The sequence below is a fragment of the Bubalus kerabau genome, chromosome 15 (genome assembly GCF_029407905.1).
Source record: "Bubalus kerabau isolate K-KA32 ecotype Philippines breed swamp buffalo chromosome 15, PCC_UOA_SB_1v2, whole genome shotgun sequence".
NCBI lineage: Eukaryota > Metazoa > Chordata > Mammalia > Artiodactyla > Bovidae > Bubalus > Bubalus kerabau.
The window spans coordinates 53,939,067-53,959,419 of NC_073638.1; the positions used below are offsets into that span (position 1 = coordinate 53,939,067).

The window sequence follows — 20,353 nt, forward strand, 5'->3', positions numbered from 1 at the left end:
TCTAGTATAACCCCAGTGATATAAAAATTGGGAAACTGAGGGCCAGAGATGGAAAGTGAGTCTCAAAACTAGTTAATGGCAGAAGACAGTCACATGTATTTATGTTAAATAACTGCCAGCAATATTTCCTCTCCTTTCACTGACTGATGCTACAGCCCAGAATGGCAAGGGAGGCTGCCCATTCCTACCCAGGAAAAGTTCAGTTTGTAGGTATGGTAATCAGAGAGAAACATGGTAAACAAATTTAATTGAAAGACTGATTTATATATATACATGTATATATCAAGATGGTATTGTTAGAATTTCTTGTATAATACTTTGACTTTTCTTTCTCTTTTGTTTTGTGTTCAGCCCAAAAAGAAGAAGGGAAAAGTGGAAGTAAGAGCCATTAATTTGGGGACAGATTATGAATATGGGACTTTAAACATCCACCTGATTGCATATGACATGGCCCTGACAGAGAGTTATGCCCAGTATGTTCACAACCTCTGCAATCATCTCTCCATTAAAGTCGAGGAAAGGTATGAAAGATGCCTTTGCATGGGATGTTCTTGGTGTGGGTAGCATGCTCTACTTTGTTGTTGTTAAATGAGATATAATTTTTGTTTTGAGAAATAATTTACATGTAGTAAAATTTACTCTTTTTAGGTATATAGTTTGGCACAATCAACATACAGAACAGCTCCATTAAGTTTTAAAAAGTACCTTGGTGCCTGACGTGTAGTTAATCTCCTCTGTCTTGGCTCTAGAGTTCCTGGCAACCACTGATTGATTTCCTGTCCCTTTTGTTTTAAGTTCTCCAGAATATCATATAAATGGAATCATACAGTATGCAGCTGTTTGTTTCTGGCCTCTTTCACTAGCATAATGGATTTAAGATTTATCTGGGGTTTTGCAGACATTCCTTTATTCTGAATATCTATTCAGTATTCCATTAATTCTGATTATCTATTCAGAATTCTGAATAGTTTTCCATTAAATGGTAAACCTTAATTGGTTTATGCCTTCACTGGTTGATATATATTTGGATTCTTTCTAGTTTATTGGTAATTATGAATAAAGCAAATAGATTCAATAAAAATAAATAAATAAAACAAATACATTCAAGGGATTAGATCTGATAGACAGAGTGCCTGAAGAACTATGGACGGAGGTTCATGACATTGTACAGGAGGCACGGATCAAGACCATCCCCAAGAAAAAGAAATGCAAAAAAGCAAAATGGGTTTGCATTTCTTTTTCTTGGGGATGTGAAAAGAAAGAAAGCGAAAAGCAAAGGAGAAAAGGAAAGATATACCCATTTGAATGCAGAGTTGCAAAGAATAGCAAGGAGAGATAAGAAAGCCTTCCCCAGTGATCAATGCAAAGAAATAGAGGAAAACAACAGAATGGGAAAGACTAGAGATCTCTTCAAGAAGATTAGAGATACCAAGGGAACATTTTGTGCAAAGATGGGCTCGATAAAGGACAGTAATGGTAGGGACCTAACAGAAGCAGAAGATATTAAGAAGAGGTGGCAAGAATACACAGAAAACTGTCCAAAAAAGATCTTCTTGATAAAGGACAGTATGGTAGGGACCTAACAGAAGCTGAAGATATTAAGAAGAGGTGGCAAGAATACACAGAAGAACTGTACAAAAAAGATCTTCACGACCAAGATAATCACCATGATGTGATCACTCACCTAGAGCCAGACATCCTGGAATGTGAAGTCAAGTGGGCCTTAGGAAGCATCACTACAAACAAAGCTAGTGGAGGTGATGGAATCCCAGTTGAGCTATTTCAAATCCTGAAAGATGATGCCGTGAAAGTGCTGCATTCAATATGCCAGCAAATTTGGAAAACTCAGCAGTGGCCACAGGACTGGAAAAAGTCAGTTTTCATTCCAATCCCAAAGAAAGGCTATGCTGAAGAATGCTCAAACCACCACACAATGGCACTCATCTCACATGCTAGTAAAATAATGCTAAAAATTCTCCAAGCCAGGCTTCAGCAATGGGTGAACTGTGAACTTCCAGCTGTTCAAGCTGGTTTTAGAAATGGCAGAGTAACCAGAGATCAAATTGCCAACATCCACTGGATCATGGAAAAAGCAAGAGAGTTCCAGAAAAACGTCTGTTTCTGCTTTATTGACTATGCCAAAGCCTTTGACTGTGTGGATCACAATAAACTATGGAAAATTCTGAAAGATATGGGAATACCAGACCACCTGACCTGCCTCTTGAGAAACGTGTATGCAGGTCAGGAAGCAACAGTTAGAACTGGACATGGAACAACAGACTGGTTCCAAATCGGAAAAGAGGTACATCAAGGCTGTATATTGTCACCTTGCTTATTTAACTTCTATGCAGAGTACATCATGAGAAATGCTGGGCTGGAAGAAGCACAAGCTGGAATCAAGATTGGTGGGAGAAATATCAATAACCTCAGATATGCAGATGACACCACCCTTATGGCAGAAAGGGAAGAGGAACTAAAAAGCCTCTTGATGAAAGTGAAAGAGAAGAGTGAAAAAGTTGGCTTAAAGCTCAACATTCAGAAAATGAAGATCACGGCATCCAGTCCCATCACTTCATGGGAAATAGATGGGGAAACAGTGGAAACAGTGGCTGACTTTATTTTTGGGGGCTCCAAAATCACTGCAGATGGTGATTGCAGCCATGAAATTAAAAGACACTTACTCCTTGGAAGGAAAGTTATGACCAACCTAGACAGCATATTTAAAAGCAGAGACATTACTTTGTCAACAAAGGTCCGTCTAGTTAAGGCTATGGTTTTTCCAGTGGTCATGTATGAATGTGAGAGTTGGACTATAAAGAAAGCTGAGCACTGAAGAATTGATGCTTTTGAACTGTGGTATTGGAGAAGACTCTTGAGAGTCCCTTGGACTGCAAGGAGATCCAACCAGTCCATCCTAAAGGAGATCAGTCTGGGTGTTCATTGGAAGGACTGATGTTGAAGCTGAAACTCCAATACTTTGGCCACCTGATGCGAAGAACTGACTCATTAGAAAAGACTCCAATGCTGGGAAAGATTGAGGGCAGGAGGAGAAGGGGACAACAGAGGATGAGGTGGTTGGATGGCATCACCAACACAGTGGACATGGGTTTGGGTGGACTCCGGAAGTTGGTGATGGACAGGGAGGCTTGTCGTGCTGCAGTTCATGGGGTGGCAAAGAGTCGGACACGACTGAGCAACTGAACTGGACTGACTATGCGGACCTTTGTAAGCAAACTAATGTCTCTGCTTTTTAATACATAGTCTAGGTTTGTGCCTTTCTTCCAAGGAACAAGTGTCTTTTAATTTCATGGTTGCAGTCACTGTCTCTAGTGATTTTGGAGCCCAGGAAAATGTTTGTGACTGTTTCTGTTGTTTCCTCATCTGTTGCCATGAAGTGATGAGACTGGATGCCATGATCTTAGTTTTTTGAATGTTAAGTTTTAAGCCAGTTTTTTCACTCTCCTCTTTCACCTTCATCAAGAGGCTCTTTAAGCCAAATTTGAACTTTTAAACCTTTATTACTTACAGTATAACTGTGCTAAATGTGCTCATTAGAAGACTGGATAATCAGCTGTGACTTAAGCGCTCATAGCTGATAGTGCTTCAATTGTTTTAGGCCTAAAGATGTGCTTTATCTTTTTTCTGATGCCTGGGTGAGTTGGTTGCTCTTTCAGCACTTGACACATAGCTCTATCATGTCACTTAGTGCTCTGGGCTGTAATGATCTTTTCGTGTGTCAGATTCCTTCCCCACTGACTACATAGGGACTGTGTTCTTTATTTCTTTAGTACCTAGCATAAAGACTGTCCCATGGGGGACATTAAGCCATTCTTGAAAGAACGACAGGTCCTTGAATATTATTGCACAATCCAGTTGTGTATACATTTCCTAAAATTTAATGGATGAATTTTTAATTAATCAAAAACTACTGGCTGAGCCTCTTTTTGCTCTGTGGTCCACATGCTCAGTGAACTAGGAGGCACTGGACTTCTTGCTCTGTAGGCACTTTGTATCTTTTGTCTGGAGGATACAAAGGTAAATTCCCCTGATTTAAAGGAGAGTGTGTGTGTGTACATGTGTGTGCACACATACTCACATATAAAAATAATTATAATGTGGAAGGTGGTAAGTGAAAGATAAAGTTTAATGTCAGTTCAAGGAGACAGAGTAGCATAATAATTTAGGGCTGTGTTTCTCAAAGTACCACTCTGTGAAGCTATTACGAGCTTGTGCCAAAATGTACATTAACACTTTGCTTCCTTCATCAAGAAAGTCTTGCTGTGGAAAGACTTTCTATTGGAAGCTATTGAAAACAAAACATTGATTGAATAAAAGTGTGTTTAGTGTCCCTTTCATGCTTCTTATCTTGTCTTGAATTGATAACAAGTTTGCTTATCAGCAGCTTGTCTTTGGATAGTACTGAGTAACAAATGGTTAAGAGTGAAAACTCTGGAATCAAACTGCCTGCATTGAAATCCTAGTTCTACCTATTATCACCAAGATGACCTTGAGAAATTCTGAACCTTGGTTTCTTTGACTCCATAATGTGATGATAATTTTCCTATTTTTTTGAGTTCTGAAAATTAAATAGGAAAATATATGATAGCACTTAACAGAGCGATCAGCACATTATAAACACTCTGTAAATAATATTATTGCTATTAATAATTAATGAGATTTTTTTCAACTGGCACAGTTTAGGGGTAGCATCGCAGAAGCTGTGGTGGCAAAGGGGCGTTAAATGCCATTTACAGAATGTTATCATGCCTTCAGTGAATCAGCTCCTTGAAGTAGTGTTTTAAATTTTCAGAAGAACTTTTAAAGATATTTTGTTTTTAAAAACTGGCTGTGAAAAAGCTCTGACTACATTTGAGTAAAGGTAGGAAGCAGTACCATTTGTTGAGCACCTACTATCAGCCAGCCACTCTGCCAAATACTTTTCTGTATATTACTTTACTTAATTCATATAAGCACCTTGCCATAGTGGGTCCAAGCATTGACTTTGGAGCAGTTTTTCCCTTGTTCTGCTACATTCTTACTGTGTGACAGACATTGGGCAGTTTTCTTAACCTGTTTGTGTCTTGGTTTCCTCATCTGTAAAATGAGGTTAATAAAAGTACCTATCTAATAAAGCTGTAGTGCAAATTAAGGAGTTAATATATTTAAAACACTTACAATTAAGTTTAGAAACCGTTGGCTGCTATTAGTAGGAGCAGTATAACAGAAGCTCACCTATAGTCATACATCTAATCAGTGGCAAGCTCTTGATTTGAACCCGCTTCTTTTCCTTCAAATTCTTAATTCCCTCTAACTGGTTCTCCACACTGCTATTTGTATGATCTTTCTAGAATGGAAATATGATCGTGTCACTCCCATGCTAAAGTTCTTCCATGGCCTCCCATTCCTTTAAGATCAAAATAAAAGTTCCTCACATGTCTTGCTAGGTGCTCCATTATGTGGGCTTGTTTCTCTTGCCTTAACTCACACTTCCCTTTCCTCCTTCTATCTCCAGTTGCACTGACTTGTTTTTTTGTCTTTTCCCACCTCAGGACCTTTGCATATGCTCTCTAACGCCTGGAATACTTTTTCCCCTTCAGCTAATCAACCCCTATTTTTTTCTTAGGCTTTATTTTGAATGTCACTTCTTCAGAGAACCTCATTAATTTAGGTCTTTACGTTATATATTTAGGAGAAGTAAAGAGTAAAAAACTTCCCTTTTATAATGCTAATTCCTTACCCTTGTAATTACTTGACTATTACTAGACTCTAAGATCTGTGAGGCAGGGACTATTTCTGTCTTTATCAGCAGGCGTGCTAAGACCTTGCACAGTACGTGATACATTGTGGGCACTGGATGAATACTTGTTGCCTTGGATTTAGTTCCAATAGGCATAAACATAAATTCCTAGTAAAACAGAATGAACAATGTGCTGCTTTTTGCCTCTTTCCTTTTTCTTTGCTCCAAATAGTGCAGAGCATAAAGAAATGTTTACTTTTAGCAATTCACTTCTTTGGATTGATTGAGGTTTTCAAACCATTATATCAAGTATTCTTGCTGCCCAGCTTTTCAGAGATAAAATGATCTTCTTTTCTTCTGATTTTCATTTTATCTTGATCCATTTTTCCTTTAGGAGTTGGGAATAGGGCTCTGACCTTGAGATGGAACTGGGCAAGGGAGCTGTGTGCTAGCTTTTGTTCTATAAATGGTCTGCATCGCTGCAGCTGCAGCTCACCCAGAGGAGGAGAGGAAGAAGCCTTTTCTGTGGGTCCTTTAATTTTCCTGTCTCCCTTGCCGAGCAGCTGTCTGAAGAGAGGGAAATCTTACTTATCTGGGTGAAGCTTCCAAGCCTGAAGCTGACCAGCTCCTGTTCTCTGTGGAGAGCAAAAGCATCATTCTCTATAACGCTGCTCTTTGCTTTTTTTAAAAAAATCCGCTTACAATTTTCAAATAGAGGTATAACATATGTAGTAGAGTCCACAGATTCTAAGTTCCCTAGCATCCTAGCAGGCCTCCTTGTGTCCTATCCCAGCAGTACTCCTCAAAAGCAGCACTATTTTGTCATGTTAGGTTGACTCTTGAAATTCAACTACTTCATTTCTTCTCTTCTGTTTTCCTATCTGATCGTCCAAATAATGTTTAATGCAGAAAACTGGGGAAGTACAGCAATATGTAGATACTAAAGAAAAATAACCTTTACTCTTGTGACTCAAAGGTCTATTCTACTTTAAAATGACTAGAGTTCCCAGTATTTTTTTTTTTAATCAAACTATGTCTGATTTTTCTATTGGTTCTCTTTGAGGGCCTCATGCCTCCTTGCCTTTGTAGACTGCCTTCTTTTGGAATGCCCTCCAGGCAAACATCTATGTTCATTCTTTACATCTTGATAAAGCACTGCCTCACCTATGAAGCCTTCCCCAGGCTCTCCCCCTTTTCTCCCTCTTGTCTCTGTAATATTTGGTATATACCTATATTGCCTTTGTCTTCCTATAGTGCAAATGTTTGTGTACTTACCTGTCTCCAAAACATTCTTAGCAAGCTCCTTGAAAGCATAAACTGCATTGTGCCCATCAGACTGCCTAGGACAGAACAGGATCTCAGTAAATGTTTGTTGAATAAGTGAATGAATAAATAAACAAATCAATGAAATCTTGCTGAAGTAAGTGTTGAAGAATAAAATGCATGCTCAGTGGTAGGAATGAACAAGTCCCACTTTATTCAGTCTTATCTGTGGAATGTCAAAAAAGAAAAAGAACATTTTAGAGGCTGTTTACTTTTCTGAAAGCTTTTACGTAATTACTTTATTTGATTTTCCATAACAAGTTTATGAATGTGCCCGCCTCCCCATTTGTGGCCATGCCATGCAGTATGCGGGATCTTAGTTCTCTGACCAGGGTTTGAACCCATGTCCCCTGCAATGGAAGTGTGGAGTCCTAACCACTAGACCGCCAGAGAAGTCCCTGATTTTTTTGTAAAGAAGTTATTGCTAAGTGTAAATTTGAAGTGATCAGAGATTGTGCTATAAAATGGAAGAGGTTGTTATTTAGGGCAGCTTTCCTGGAAGTTTGCAATACCTAGCATTTACTCACTGTTGTAAGGGCAAGGGAATTGGCATTTGTAGGCATAGTATGCGAGGCAAATTACTTACATAATCTGATTTAACTGGGGCAGCGGCCTTACAAATAGCTGTGAAAAGAAGAGAAGCGAAAAGGAAAGATATAAGCATCTGAATGCAGAGTTCCAAAGAATAGCAAGGAGAGATTAGAAAGCCTTCCTCAGCGATCAATGCAAAGAAATAGAGGAAAAGAACAGAATGGGAAAGACTAGAGATCTCTTCAAGAAAATTAGAGATACCAAGGGAACATTTCATGCAAAGATGGGCTCAATAAAGGACAGAAATGGTATGGACCTAACAGAACCAGAAGATATTAAGAAGAGGTGGCAAGAATACACAGAAGAACTGTACAAAAAAGATCTTCACGACCAAGATAATCACGATGATGTGATCATTCACCTAGAACCAGACATCCTGGAATGTGAAGTCAAATGGGCCTTAGAAAGCATCACTACGAACAAAGCTAGTGGAGGTGATGGAATCCCAGTTGAGCTATTTCAAATCCTGAAAGATGATGCTGTGAAAGTGCTGCACTCAATATGCCAGCAAATTTGGAAAACTCAGCAGTGTCCACAGGACTGGAAAAGGTCAGTTTTCATTCCAATCCCAAAGAAAGGCTATGCTGAAGAATGCTCAAACTACCGCACAATGGCACTCATCTCACATGCTAGTAAAATAATGCTAAAAATTCTCCAAGCCAGGCTTCAGCAATGGGTGAACTGTGAACTTCCAGCTGTTCAAGCTGGTTTTAGAAAAGGCAGAGGAACCAGAGATCAAATTGCCAACATCCGCTGGATCATCGAAAAAGCAAGAGAGTTCCAGAAAAACATCTATTTCTGCTTTATTGACTATGCCAAAGCCTTTGACTGTGTGGATCACAAGAAACTGTGGAAAATTCTGAAAGAGATGAGAATACCAGACCACCTGACCTGCCTCCGGAGAAACGTGTATGCAGGTCAGGAAGCAACAGTTAGAACTGGACATGGAACAACAGACTGGTTCCAAATAGGAAAAGGAGTACGTCAAGGCTATATATTGTCACCCTGCTTATTTAACTTCTATGCAGAATACATCATGAGAAATGCTGGGCTGGAAGAAGCACAAGCTGGAATCAAGATTGCCGGGAGAAATATCAATAACCTCAGATATGCAGATGACACCACCCTTATGGCAGAAAGTGAAGAGGAACTAAAAAGCCTCTTGATGAAAGTGAAAGAGGAGATTGAAAAATTTGGCTTAAAGCTCAACATTCAGAAAACTTAAGATGATGGCATCTGGTCCCATCACTTCATAGGAAATAGATGGGAAACAGTGTCAGACTTTATTTTTTGGGGCTCCAAAATCACTGCAGATGGTGATTGCAGCCATGAAATTAAAAGACGCTTACTCCTTGGAAGGAAAGTTATGACCAACCTAGATAGCATATTCAAAAGCAGAGATATTACTTTGTCAACAAAGGTCCATTTAGTCAAGGCTATGGTTTTTCCTGTGGTCATGTATGGATGTGAGAGTTGGACTGTGAAGAAAGCTGAGTGCCGAAGAATTGATACTTTTGAACTGTGGTGTTGGACAAGACTCTTTACAGTCCCTTGGACTACAAGGAGATTCAACCAGTCCATCCTAAAGGAGATCAGTCCTGGTGTTCATTGGAAGGACTGATGCTGAAGCTGAAACTCCAATACTTTTGCCATCTCTTGTGAAGAATTGACTCATTGGAAAAGACTCTGATGCTGGGAGGGATTGGGGTCAGGAGGAGAAGGGGACAACAGAGGATGAGATGGCTGGATGGCATCACTGACTCAATGGTCATGAGTCTGAGTGAACTCCGGGAGTTGGTGATGGACAGGGAGGCCTGGCGTGCTGCCATTCATGGGGTCGCAAAGAGTTGGACATGACTGAGTGACTGAACTGAACTGAACTGAAAACCCTATGAACTAGGTATTATTATCTTCATTTAATAGCTGAAGAAACAAAGACCCAGAGAGCTGAATTAGTTTGTCCAAGGTCAAATAGGTAATAAGTGGCAGAGCCAACATTTAAATCCAGTACTGACTCTCATGTTTACAAAACACTTTCTATTACACCAGACTTCTTTTTGTAGCAGTCCATCTGTAGAGGGTCATGCTTCTTTCTCTTAATTCATGAAGTTTGTGTAGCATGAAAATTCAGCAATCCTACTGTTGTTATTAGTATTCCATTTGAATATTCAGTATGAGGAACTTTTTGATAAGATGAACACAATACTAATATCATATTTCTGTGTAGTCATCAGTTCTATCTCATCACCTTATCTGATTCTCATAATTGTCTATTGATACAAGCCTGGATGGTAATCCCCATTATACATGAAGAAACTGAGTCCAAGAAGGGGAAGGGACTTGCCTAAGTAAATATTGCTAATAAGTGGCAGGGCTAAGACATGACCCCAAGTCCAGCACTCTTTTCATTGTGGTTTATAGATCTACTGAAGCTGATTATAGTGAGCATAGATTACAACAATGTTTCTCAACCTGGAGACATTTAACAATGTCTGGAGATAGTTCTAATTGTTATCACTTTGGGGGTACTACTAGCATTTGCTGGATATAGAGGTTAAGGATGCATAGGCCAGCCTCCACAACAAGGATTACCTGTTCTAAAGGGTCAATAGTGCTGACATTAAGAAATCCTGCTGTAGAACTGGAGCAGGGGACTCCCTTGGTGGTCCAGTGGTTAAGACTCTGTGCTTCCAATGCAGGGTACATGGGTTTCATCTCTGGTCAGAGAACTAAGATCTCACGTGCCTCACAGCATGGCCAAATTTTAAAAAAATAAATAAGTAAAATAAAAATACAACTGGAGCAGGATTGGGTTTCATGCCTCATTTCTTCAGAAGAGATGAAATACCCAAGGTTAGCCTCCACAGTATACCTAGTGGTGAGCTTAATTCTTTTAGAACTGGCAATTATTTAGTAGCAGCAAATACTTATTAATCACCAGGCTTTACTCAGAGTGTTATGTTAAGCATGACGAGGGATGCATAGAAGTATTAGACGTGGTCTATCCCCTCACGGAGTGTAAAGACTTCTGGAGAAGGTGTAAGAGGATCTGGTTACTTTGCCCCTGGCTGCAGATAGACAGCCCAAGGTTGCAGGAGCTACTTCGTGCCATGGTGGCTGCACTCAGGGACTACCCTGACTGAAGTGGTGTGGCTGGCTTAAAGGAACCCTCCCAATAGCTGACTTTTCCTTCCCACAGTTATGCAATGCCCACCAAAACCATGGAGGTGTTGCAGCTTCAGGACCAAGGCAACAAAATGTTACTGGACTCAGTTCTTACCACCCATGAGCGAGTGGTTCAGGTAGGTACTCTGGAAGAAACTTGAAATGTCTCTACCTCTCCTGGTTCTTTCTTGGTTGAGTTTCAAACCTGATATCCAGTGTCTACTGGGTTTCTCCACCAAGATGTTCAACAGGTGCCCTACACTCAGTGTCTGCAAGACTAATTGTAGGAGGACTGTTTTTTTCCCTATGATCCTCCTCACCTTTGAGCTTAATGCTTGACCCTTCTTTGTCCTTGGGTATCCATTCATTCTCCAGATTCTATGGTTTCTACCCCTAAAAACCTTTCAGATCCATCCACTTTGCTTTACACTCATGTCAATGTGATCATGTCATTTTCCCATATAGACCCCCTCAGTGGCTTCCCTTTAACTCTGTATCCATTAGCAGTCACTCCTTTTCCCCCATTCCCCTAGCTCCTGGCAACCACTAATCTACTTTCCATTTCTGTGGTTTTACCTCTTGTAGACACTTCTTCAAATGAAATTATATAATATGTGGCCTTTTATATCTAGCTTCTTTTATGTAGCATAATGTTTTCGAGGTTCATCCATGTTGTAGTAGTAGCACATATCAATACTTCATTCCTTTTTTCTGCCAAGTAATATTCCAACACATGGACTTCACCCTTTTTGATCCACTCAAGAAATGTATCAGGAAGATAACCAGTAGGATGTTAAAGTAGTAACACCCTAAATCTATGTTAAATTTTTAAATGATTAAAGTACTTACAATCTTGGTTCTTTAAATGTTATCAGGAATAAATTATTTGAGCTTCATTTTATGACAGATCTAACTTGCCACCAAGGCCCATAGGATAAAGTTTGAACTCTTTTGATTAGCACCTAAGTGGCTTCATGATTCTTCTCCAGCTTTTCCTCTTCACACCTTCATTCGTTCCAGTCACACATGGAACTAGTTTTAATTCCCTGGTACTGTGCTTTTCCTTAGTACTGTGCTATTCCTTCACATTTTACTGAATATTATTTCCTCTGCCTTAAAAAAAAAAACAACTCCACACTACAGTTGAATTCTCCCAATTTACCCTTGTTTTTTAAGACTCCAACCAGATGTTACCCTCTTTTGGAAGCTTTTTTTTTTTTAACCTCCCTGATTAAGTTAGGTAGATGTTTCTCTTCTGGGTTCTGCCTTCCCGCTGCATGCCTTTCTTCCAACACATCTGATTTATCTTTGGATTCTCAGCACAGGGTCTGATGACAATCAGGTGGTGGGTGGTCTATGTGGGTAAATTTGAGTTGACTCAGAAAGTCATCCTGGACTTAACCTCTTAATCCAGTTATGACATTCATTGCCTACAAGAGCAGATATTGGTGGGGAGAGGGGGTGGGGGAAAGAGCAGATATTGGCCATGACCATCTCAGTAGTCAGACAACTTGGCAGATCAGCAAGAGAAATCGAAATCCTGTGAAGTCTGAGCTCCAAAATCAGCTCTGGGTGTTAATCCTTTACCCAAAGGCCCTCAGGCTCTACTGGAGCTGACATTTGAGGCCTTGCCCTTTCTGCCCAACCACCTAACTTTCAGTGACTCTCTCCAAGCATCTTCTTTCCTTTTGCAGATCAGCGGTTTGAGTGCTACGTTTGCAGAGATTTTCTTGGAAATAATCCAAAGCAATCTTCCTGAAGGAGTCAAATTGTCGGTGAGGGAGGTAGGTGCTAATTTGAGAAGAGGCCCACTGATGGGATCAAAATATGGATAAGAAAATCTGGATTGGCTGACTTTAGAAACAAAAAAGGCATGTGGATAACTTAACCCAGATAATAATCAGGAAAGGTGTGCAGGCTGCTTTACCGTGATTATTAGTCTGACTGTTCCAATGCATCAGGGATCATACTTCATAGACCATGAAAGCTGAACTCTGTCAGAGCATCCTGATGTTAGGGGTAGCCCATTATACCCCCAAATTCCCTCCCTTGAGGCAGCTGTATAGCAGAAAGAATATGATTTAAGGTCACATGCAGTGTAAGTAATCAGAACACAAATAGGCATGGAGGAAGTCCAATTCAAATTTGAGTCCTTGATACCTAATATAAGTCTGGTACATAGTATGTGTGTGCATGCTAAGTCGCTTCAGTCATGTCCAACTCTTTGCAACACTGTTACTGTAGCCTGCCAGGCTCCTCTGTCCATGTGGATTCTCCAGGCAAGAATACTAGAGGTGGATTGCTGTGCCCTCCTCCAGGGGATCTTCCTGACCCAGGGATCGCACCCTGGTACATAGTAGCTACTCAGTAAAAGTTAGTTGAATCCAAATAATTTTCTACAGAGCTGGCTGATGTATCCTTTTCTGATGCTGGGCATATCTGAGTGACTCTGTAGTAATTCCCTCTTATTTTCTTTTTCTTCTCCACAGCACACTGAAGAAGACTTCAAGGGAAGGTTCAAAGCTCGGCCAGAACTGGAAGAACTGTTAGCCAAGTTGAACTAGCTCATTGCAGACCCTTTCATGCCTTTCAGCACTGGTGATATTAGTGGCAAGGGGAAGAGCTTCCTGGGTGGCCAGAGTTGAGCAGGAGACCCTGACTCTCAACATCATAAGTACCCATCTCCACTGCAAGGAGTGTCTCCTCTCCTTGCTCACCAATTGTCACCACTCTTCTTTGAGCCAACCCTGGGTATCCTCCATCTAATAAAAAGCTGCTGCTGATGGATGTGTGTATGTATGTGAGAAGTCATTCCACCCTGTGGAGTATCTTTAACTAAGGGATTGGATTTCTCTTTGCCTGGTGCTTTAGCACACAAGTGTGTTCCCCTTCAGAATTTCTCCAATTAAGAGTGAACTCATCCTTTAAATCAACCTGGCATGGAGTCCCTTTAATGAGGCAGACAATCATAAATAAACTCTCCATGGATAAAAGGCACAGGGAGGGAGATTTTGTATATGAAAAAACCCTCCAGATAGAATCAGGGTCTGTTTATAAGTGAGAAAAAAAAATTACCTTGTGGGGCAGTGAGTGACCTGTCATAAGTATGCAGGTAGATGTTATGTAACTGCAAATTAGGGTTGCCTGGAATAAGTTTAAGCAAAGAATTAAAGGTTGATCTTGGTCAGGTGTCAGGAAATTGCACCCTGTGAGCCAAATCCCATCAACTGCCTATTTGCTTTTTAAAAATAATTTATTGAGGTGACATTCACGTGTCACAAAACTAACCATTTGAAAGTGAATAATTGCATGGTATTTAATACATTTGCAGTGTTGTGTAACCTCTATCCAGTTCCAAAACCCTATTTTAAACCCCCATAGACAAAGGTTTATGGGAACAGAGCCCTGCTTATTCATTTATATATTGTCTGTGGCTGTTTTTATGTTGCCATGGCAGAGTTGAGTCACTGTGACAAAGACGGTTAAGCTAAAACATTTTTACATGGCCCTTTATAAAAATAGTTTGTCAAACATGGATCTGAGTCATTGGTTTTCAAACTTAAGCATGCATCAGGATCACCTGCAAGGCTTTTAAGAACAAGAATTACTGGACTCCATTCCCAGATTTTCTGATTTAGATCTTGAGCAAGGGTGCTGTTGCTGCTGGTCAGAGTTGCCTCTTTGAGAACCACTAGCCTTAAGGGCTGGAGAAGGTAATGGCAACCCACTCCAGTACTCTTGCCTGGGAAATCCCATGGACGGAGGAGCCTGGTAGGCTGCAGTCCATGGGGTCGCTAAGAGTCGGACACGACTGAGCGACTTCACTTTCATGCATTGGAGAAGGAAATGGCAACCCACTCCAGTGTTCTTGCCTGGAGAATCCCAGGGGCGGTGGAGCCTGGTGGGCTGCTGTCGATGGGGTCGCACAGAGTTGGACACGACTGAAGTGACTTAGTAGCAGCAGCAGCCTTAAGGGGTTCCCTGGTGGCTCAGACGGTAAAGTGACTGCCTGCAGTGTGGGAGACCCAGGTTCGATCCCTGAGTTGGGAAGATCCCCTGGAGAAGGAAATGGCAACCCACTCCAGTACTCTTGCCTGGAAAATTCCATGGACAGAGGAGCCTTGTAGGCTACAGCCCATGGGGTCACAAAGAGTTGGACAGGACTGAGTGACTTCACTTCATATGTGTGTGCATGCAGATAGTAACTGTGTGTGAAAATGTGTGAGTGCATCTCACTCACATTTATTGAACTCTAATTATGCTCTATATACAGATTATCCTTGGGGTTGATGGTATTATTTCCAATTTTACAGGTGAAGAAACTGGGGTTTGGAGAGCTGAATCGACATCCTAGGGTCACACAGCTAATAAGTGGCACACCTCTCCCCTCTGTTACCCTCTACTTCTCTTGGATAACCTATAAAGAGGTCTGGGAGAGCTTAGAGCACTCTTAGTATTCCATGTACTTTCCTGAAACTTTTCAGAAATTTTAAGCTCTGAAGTTATTTTGGTTTCTTTGACTTGGTTTCCAAAAGCAACAAGGGGAAACCCAGATTTCTTCTCAAGGTATAACACTGGGGAGGGCTGTCAAGATAGCAGGTGCCCTCAATTAAAATGCTTTTCTGAATTCAAATTGAAGGTTCAGCAGGCCAGGACTTAGAAGGGAACCCCACTGGGAGTATGGGCAGAATCTGCCAGGTGAAGACTGATATTTTGGTTGGAGAAGTAATCATTGCTGAGTTTCCTTTAGGGAAGATGAGAGAGCAGCAGCTAATGGATGAGTGTAAAGTTGGAGGATGTGTAGTGACTTGAAGATAAGGTGAATTAAACACATGTATACACACAGACGGGCTTCCCAGGTGGCGCCAGTGGTAAAGAACCTGCCTGCCAATGCAGGAGACATAAGAGACAAGGGTTCGATCCCTGGGTTGGGACGATCCCCTGGAGGGCATGGCAACCCACTCCAGTATTCTTGCCTGGAGAACCCCTGGGGACAGAAGAGCCTGGGGGGCTACAGTTCATAGGGTCGTAGAGTTGGACACAACTGAAGCGACTTAGCACACAAGCATACACACAGACACACAGTGCCTCCATATCACACAGGCAATGGGCAAGTCATGTGGGCCCCATTTAGGAACATGGAATACAGTGGTATTTTCCAGTTGCTCACCTTTCCTTGCTAATAATTTGTGAAAGCAAGACGCAAGGTTTCACAAATCGACAAGATACTAGAGCTGAGGGACTTGAGACCCAGCCAGCCTAACCTCTTTTATCCTGCAAGTGCAGGTTAGGGCCCAGGAAGGGCAGTGCTTTAGTTAAGGTGACAGGGCACCTCATCGGCAGAGCTGGGAGCAGGATTCAGATCTCTTGATTCCCAGTCCATCTCTTTCCATTACATCATGAGGGATGAGTCAGGCTTCCCTCTTAAACAGGAGGCTCTGGGTTTTGTCACCTTGGAGCTCTTGTGTCGCTGACCTAGTTAGTGATGTATCCTCTCACCAGAGCCAAAGGGCTTTTGTTGTTCGTGATTAGCCTGCCCTGAAACAAATGAAAATTACTCATCATGTCTTATCCTGGTAATAGGGACAGATACTCTGATTGCTAGAACCTCAGAGTTAGAACAATTATGAGCTTCATTTGACTCTTTAGAGGGAAGTGAACTTCCCTAGGAATACATGGCAGTGAAATCAAATGAAATACAAGTCTCTGGGCTCTAGGCTGAAAATATTAATTCCTTCTCCTGCCTTCCTGAAAGAACCTATTATGAAGATAAGAGGCAGACAAATCTGAGCTATTCTTAATTTCTACATTTATTAGTTTTGAGGCCTCAGGTGAGTTATTTTAATCTCATCAAACCTCAGTTTTCTGATGTGTAAAATGGGGGTAATCCCTTTTAAGAATTTGAGATGGAGATAATGTATAAAATGGGCAAGCATGTGCTCAGTAAATGTTAGATTACCTTCCCATGTAAACTTCACTATACTTTTTTTTTCATTTTTTTTTCACTATACTATTTAAAAAGATTATTTTTTCATTGAAATATAATTTATACATGGTGAAACAAAGATCTTAAGTATATATCTGATCAGTTTTGAAAATGCTGTCACCAATGAAACCTACACTTTTATTAAATTAAAGGACATTTCCATGCCCCAGAAAGTTCCCCTACAGTCTTTGATAGTCATTCTTCCCAGAAACAACCAGTAATCTCGTTTCTATTGCCATAGGTTAGTTTTGTCTAACAATATATAAATAGCATTGAGTATATACCCTTTTGTGTCTGACTTCATTCACTTACCCTGATGTTTTTACTCATGTTGTTGCATGTAACTGTAGTTCATTCCTTTAGCATACTTTTAATTTTGGACCCAGTTAGGGTTAAAATGTCTAGTACTGCTGCAAAAACCTGAGGGCTAGGCAGGAGAGAAGAAAGGAAAGGTCAATGGATTAGAAACGAGTAGCTGGGTTCTAGTTTTGGCTCTATCAATATATAATCTTTAAGATAATCCATTCTGGTTTTCATTTTACAGATGAGTTAACTGGCCCAGGAGGGAAAGAGACTTGTCCGAGGTCACTCACAGGGATAGCTTTAAGTCACTGGATTCCTGGTTCAGTACACATTGCTGAAATTTTTAGAAATGGATTCTTACGTGGATCAGTAACTTTCAAGGACAGAATGCCCAGGTTAAATGGGCAGTTTTCCTCATGAAGGTGGTGGATTCCTCAGCTTCATATGTTAGTCCTTTTCTTCTGGCTGAGGATGCCTTACTCCTCTCCCATCAAGCCAGCTGTGGATTCTGAAAGGGTGTTTTTTAGCTGCAGAGAAAGAAATGGAATCTGGATATTTGGGGCATTCAGACACTGGAACAATGCTCACAGACCCCAGTCCTCACTGTTCTAGGATGTAAAATACATTCAGGGGAGGAAAGGTCTCTTGGGCATGCATCGGGCCTGTCTGGAACCAGAACTGCTGACAGGCACTACAGGTAGAAGCAGCAACGTGTCTTGTACTTGTTCAATCTGTACTTTGATCTCTGTCTGTCATTTTTGTCTTCAAATGTCTGATCTCCCTGGAGAATTTGAAATGATTCATTTAGTTCTTATATTCCCCTTGGAGTAACTTGCATTCTCAGACATTTCAGATTTAGAGAATCAGCTTCACGTTGAGACAGAGAAGCAAGGCTCTGCAAGACGTCCAGGCTCTGAGGAATGAAAACTCTTCAGAGGATAACTGCTATGGGTGTACACATGTACACCCGTGGCGGATTCATGTTGATGTATGGCAAAACCAATACAATATTGTAAAGTAAAAAAGAAAAAGAAAATGCAAGTCAAACATTAAAAATAAAAGGCTTGAAAGGAAAAAAAAAAAGATAACTGCTAGCAAAGGAAAGAATTCCCCCCCACTTCCTCTGCCTGCTTCAAGTCCCTGCTGGAGCGGAGCGGGGAGCCCTACCCTTCCAAACAGTGGGGAAAGTGCAGGGTTTCAGCCTGGACTCCCTCCAGTTCTCCTTGGATTTCTCAAGTCAGCAGCCCAGGACTTGGTCTGGCAACATTACCTGAGGGAGGCAAGTGGGAGCAGTATCTGATTACTCATCTAGCAGAACACTTCACGGTGCACCTTTGTACTGAGCACTGGCCACGTCCTCAGCCAAGGACCTTGCAGGGAAGAGCCAAATCATGAGTCTGCCTTAGGCCTAGCCAACAGTGGCACCCAGCCAAAAGGTCTCTCTGCTCATCCGTGGCACCGAGTCTCTGCAGAGGTAGGTATAGAGTGCACAGGGACAGGCATGGACCACCCTAAACTCCAGCTCCATGGCTGTGGGCTGCAGAACTGACAGACTGAAAACACCATATTAATCCACAACACTGTTGGCAACTTGCACTGGTTAATTTCCTTTTTATGAAGTACTAAAAAAAAGCCAAGTAGTATTTCCACAGTAAGTATGGTTACTTACTGTGTTAAGCACTGTGCTAGGCACGAGATGCTTGTGAAGAGAGCACACAGTGGAGAATAACATAGGCTTAAGACATACTTGGAGTCTGATCTGCAATCTGCCTTTTACTTCCTTCTCTGTAAAGGGGAGTTAGTAGTGTTATGAAGATTAAATGAGGTAATGTAACTCAGGACAGTGACTAGCACACAATAGTGATGATAATAGCTAACATTTAGTGAAGGTTTGGAGAAGGCAATGGCATCCCACTCCAGAACTCTTGTCTGGAAAATCCCATGGATGGAGGAGCCTGGTAGGCTGCAGTCCATGGGGTCACAAAGAGTCGGACATGACTGAGCGACTTCACTTTCACTTTTCACTTTTCATGCATTGGAGAAGGAAATGGCAACCCACTCCAGTGTTCTTGACTGGAGAATCCCAGGGACGGGGGAGCCTGGTGGGCTGCCGTCTATGGGGTCGCACAGAGTCGGACACGACTGAAGTGACTTAGCAGCAGTAGCAGTGAGGGTTTACTATGTGCCAGATGCTATTTCTAAGCTGTCTATCAATATTAACTCATTCTTTCAACAACCCTATGGAGAAGATCTACACTTATTAGCTTTGATGCCTTTGAGGAAGGTATTACTAACTGCATTTTTACAGAAGAAAAAACAGATTCTGAGATGTTAAGTAGTTTGCCCGAAACTATACTGACCCCTAATCTGGTAAGTGGCAGAGTGGGATTGAAAGCAGCATATCATAGGGACTGAGAGCAGACTCTGGAATCAGATAGCCAGGGTTAAACGCTCCATATATATTAGTTCTAATAGTTCAGTAAAAGCTAACTTTTATTACCAGGTATTTACATATTCCCATTCATTTAATTCTCCTAGTGTGCCCATTAAATAGAAATTAGCCCCATTTATTATACTTAAGGAAACAGGCTTGGGTGTCAATAGAGCCCTCTTTGCCCAAACACATTCTGTGACCCTCCCAGTGTTGGCTCTCTCTTAGACTGGAATCCTTCCAAACCTGTTCCATCCATTTAGCTGGTGTGAAAGCCATTCCTCCTGCTGAGAAGGTTCTCCTGCTCTTTCTGTTAGAATTCCCTGCCCCCCATGACCTATTATTTCTATTTTAATTATACAAATTAATAAATAGGTATGTTTCTTTTGTTGTGTTTGTATAAGCAAATAGTCCTCACTGATGGAACTTCATGCTGTGACCATTTATTAAACACATGCTGCAATGAAAATAATAGTGTACACATTTTATAAGATGTTTAAGAGGATTCCTAAAAGAGGAATTGCTTTTAAATATTTAAAATATTTGTAGATCTCACCAAATTGCCCTGAAAAAACTTTACTAATTTATGATCTCTACAATAGCGTGTATGTGTCTCTCTCCATCCCCAAGAACATTGTTCTTTATAAATACTATTAATTTTTGTCAACAGGATGACCTAATTGTACTTTTGTTTTTAAAATTTTTATTTTTCTAAGTGATGTAGAGTATATTTACATTTTCCTATGTTTTGGGGGCATAGTTAACTTTGTTCACTTTTCAGTTGGGCTATTTTCGTTTTCTTACTGATTTCTAGGTA

At 41.0% G+C, this 20,353-nt stretch overlaps 1 protein-coding gene across 1 annotated transcript in view; it reads left to right on the plus strand.

The window, feature by feature from the left end:
* MRPL48 (mitochondrial ribosomal protein L48) overlaps window positions 1-13,601 on the plus strand; it is a 54,211-nt gene extending 40,610 nt beyond the window's left edge. Inside the window, exons 5-8 of the mRNA XM_055549063.1 lie at window positions 352-521; window positions 10,851-10,953; window positions 12,511-12,600; window positions 13,306-13,601. Coding sequence (XP_055405038.1) covers window positions 352-521; window positions 10,851-10,953; window positions 12,511-12,600; window positions 13,306-13,380 — 438 coding nt within the window. The 3' untranslated portion in view covers window positions 13,381-13,601. The remainder of the gene's footprint in view (window positions 1-351; window positions 522-10,850; window positions 10,954-12,510; window positions 12,601-13,305) is intronic.
* Window positions 13,602-20,353: the final 6,752 nt, after the last annotated feature.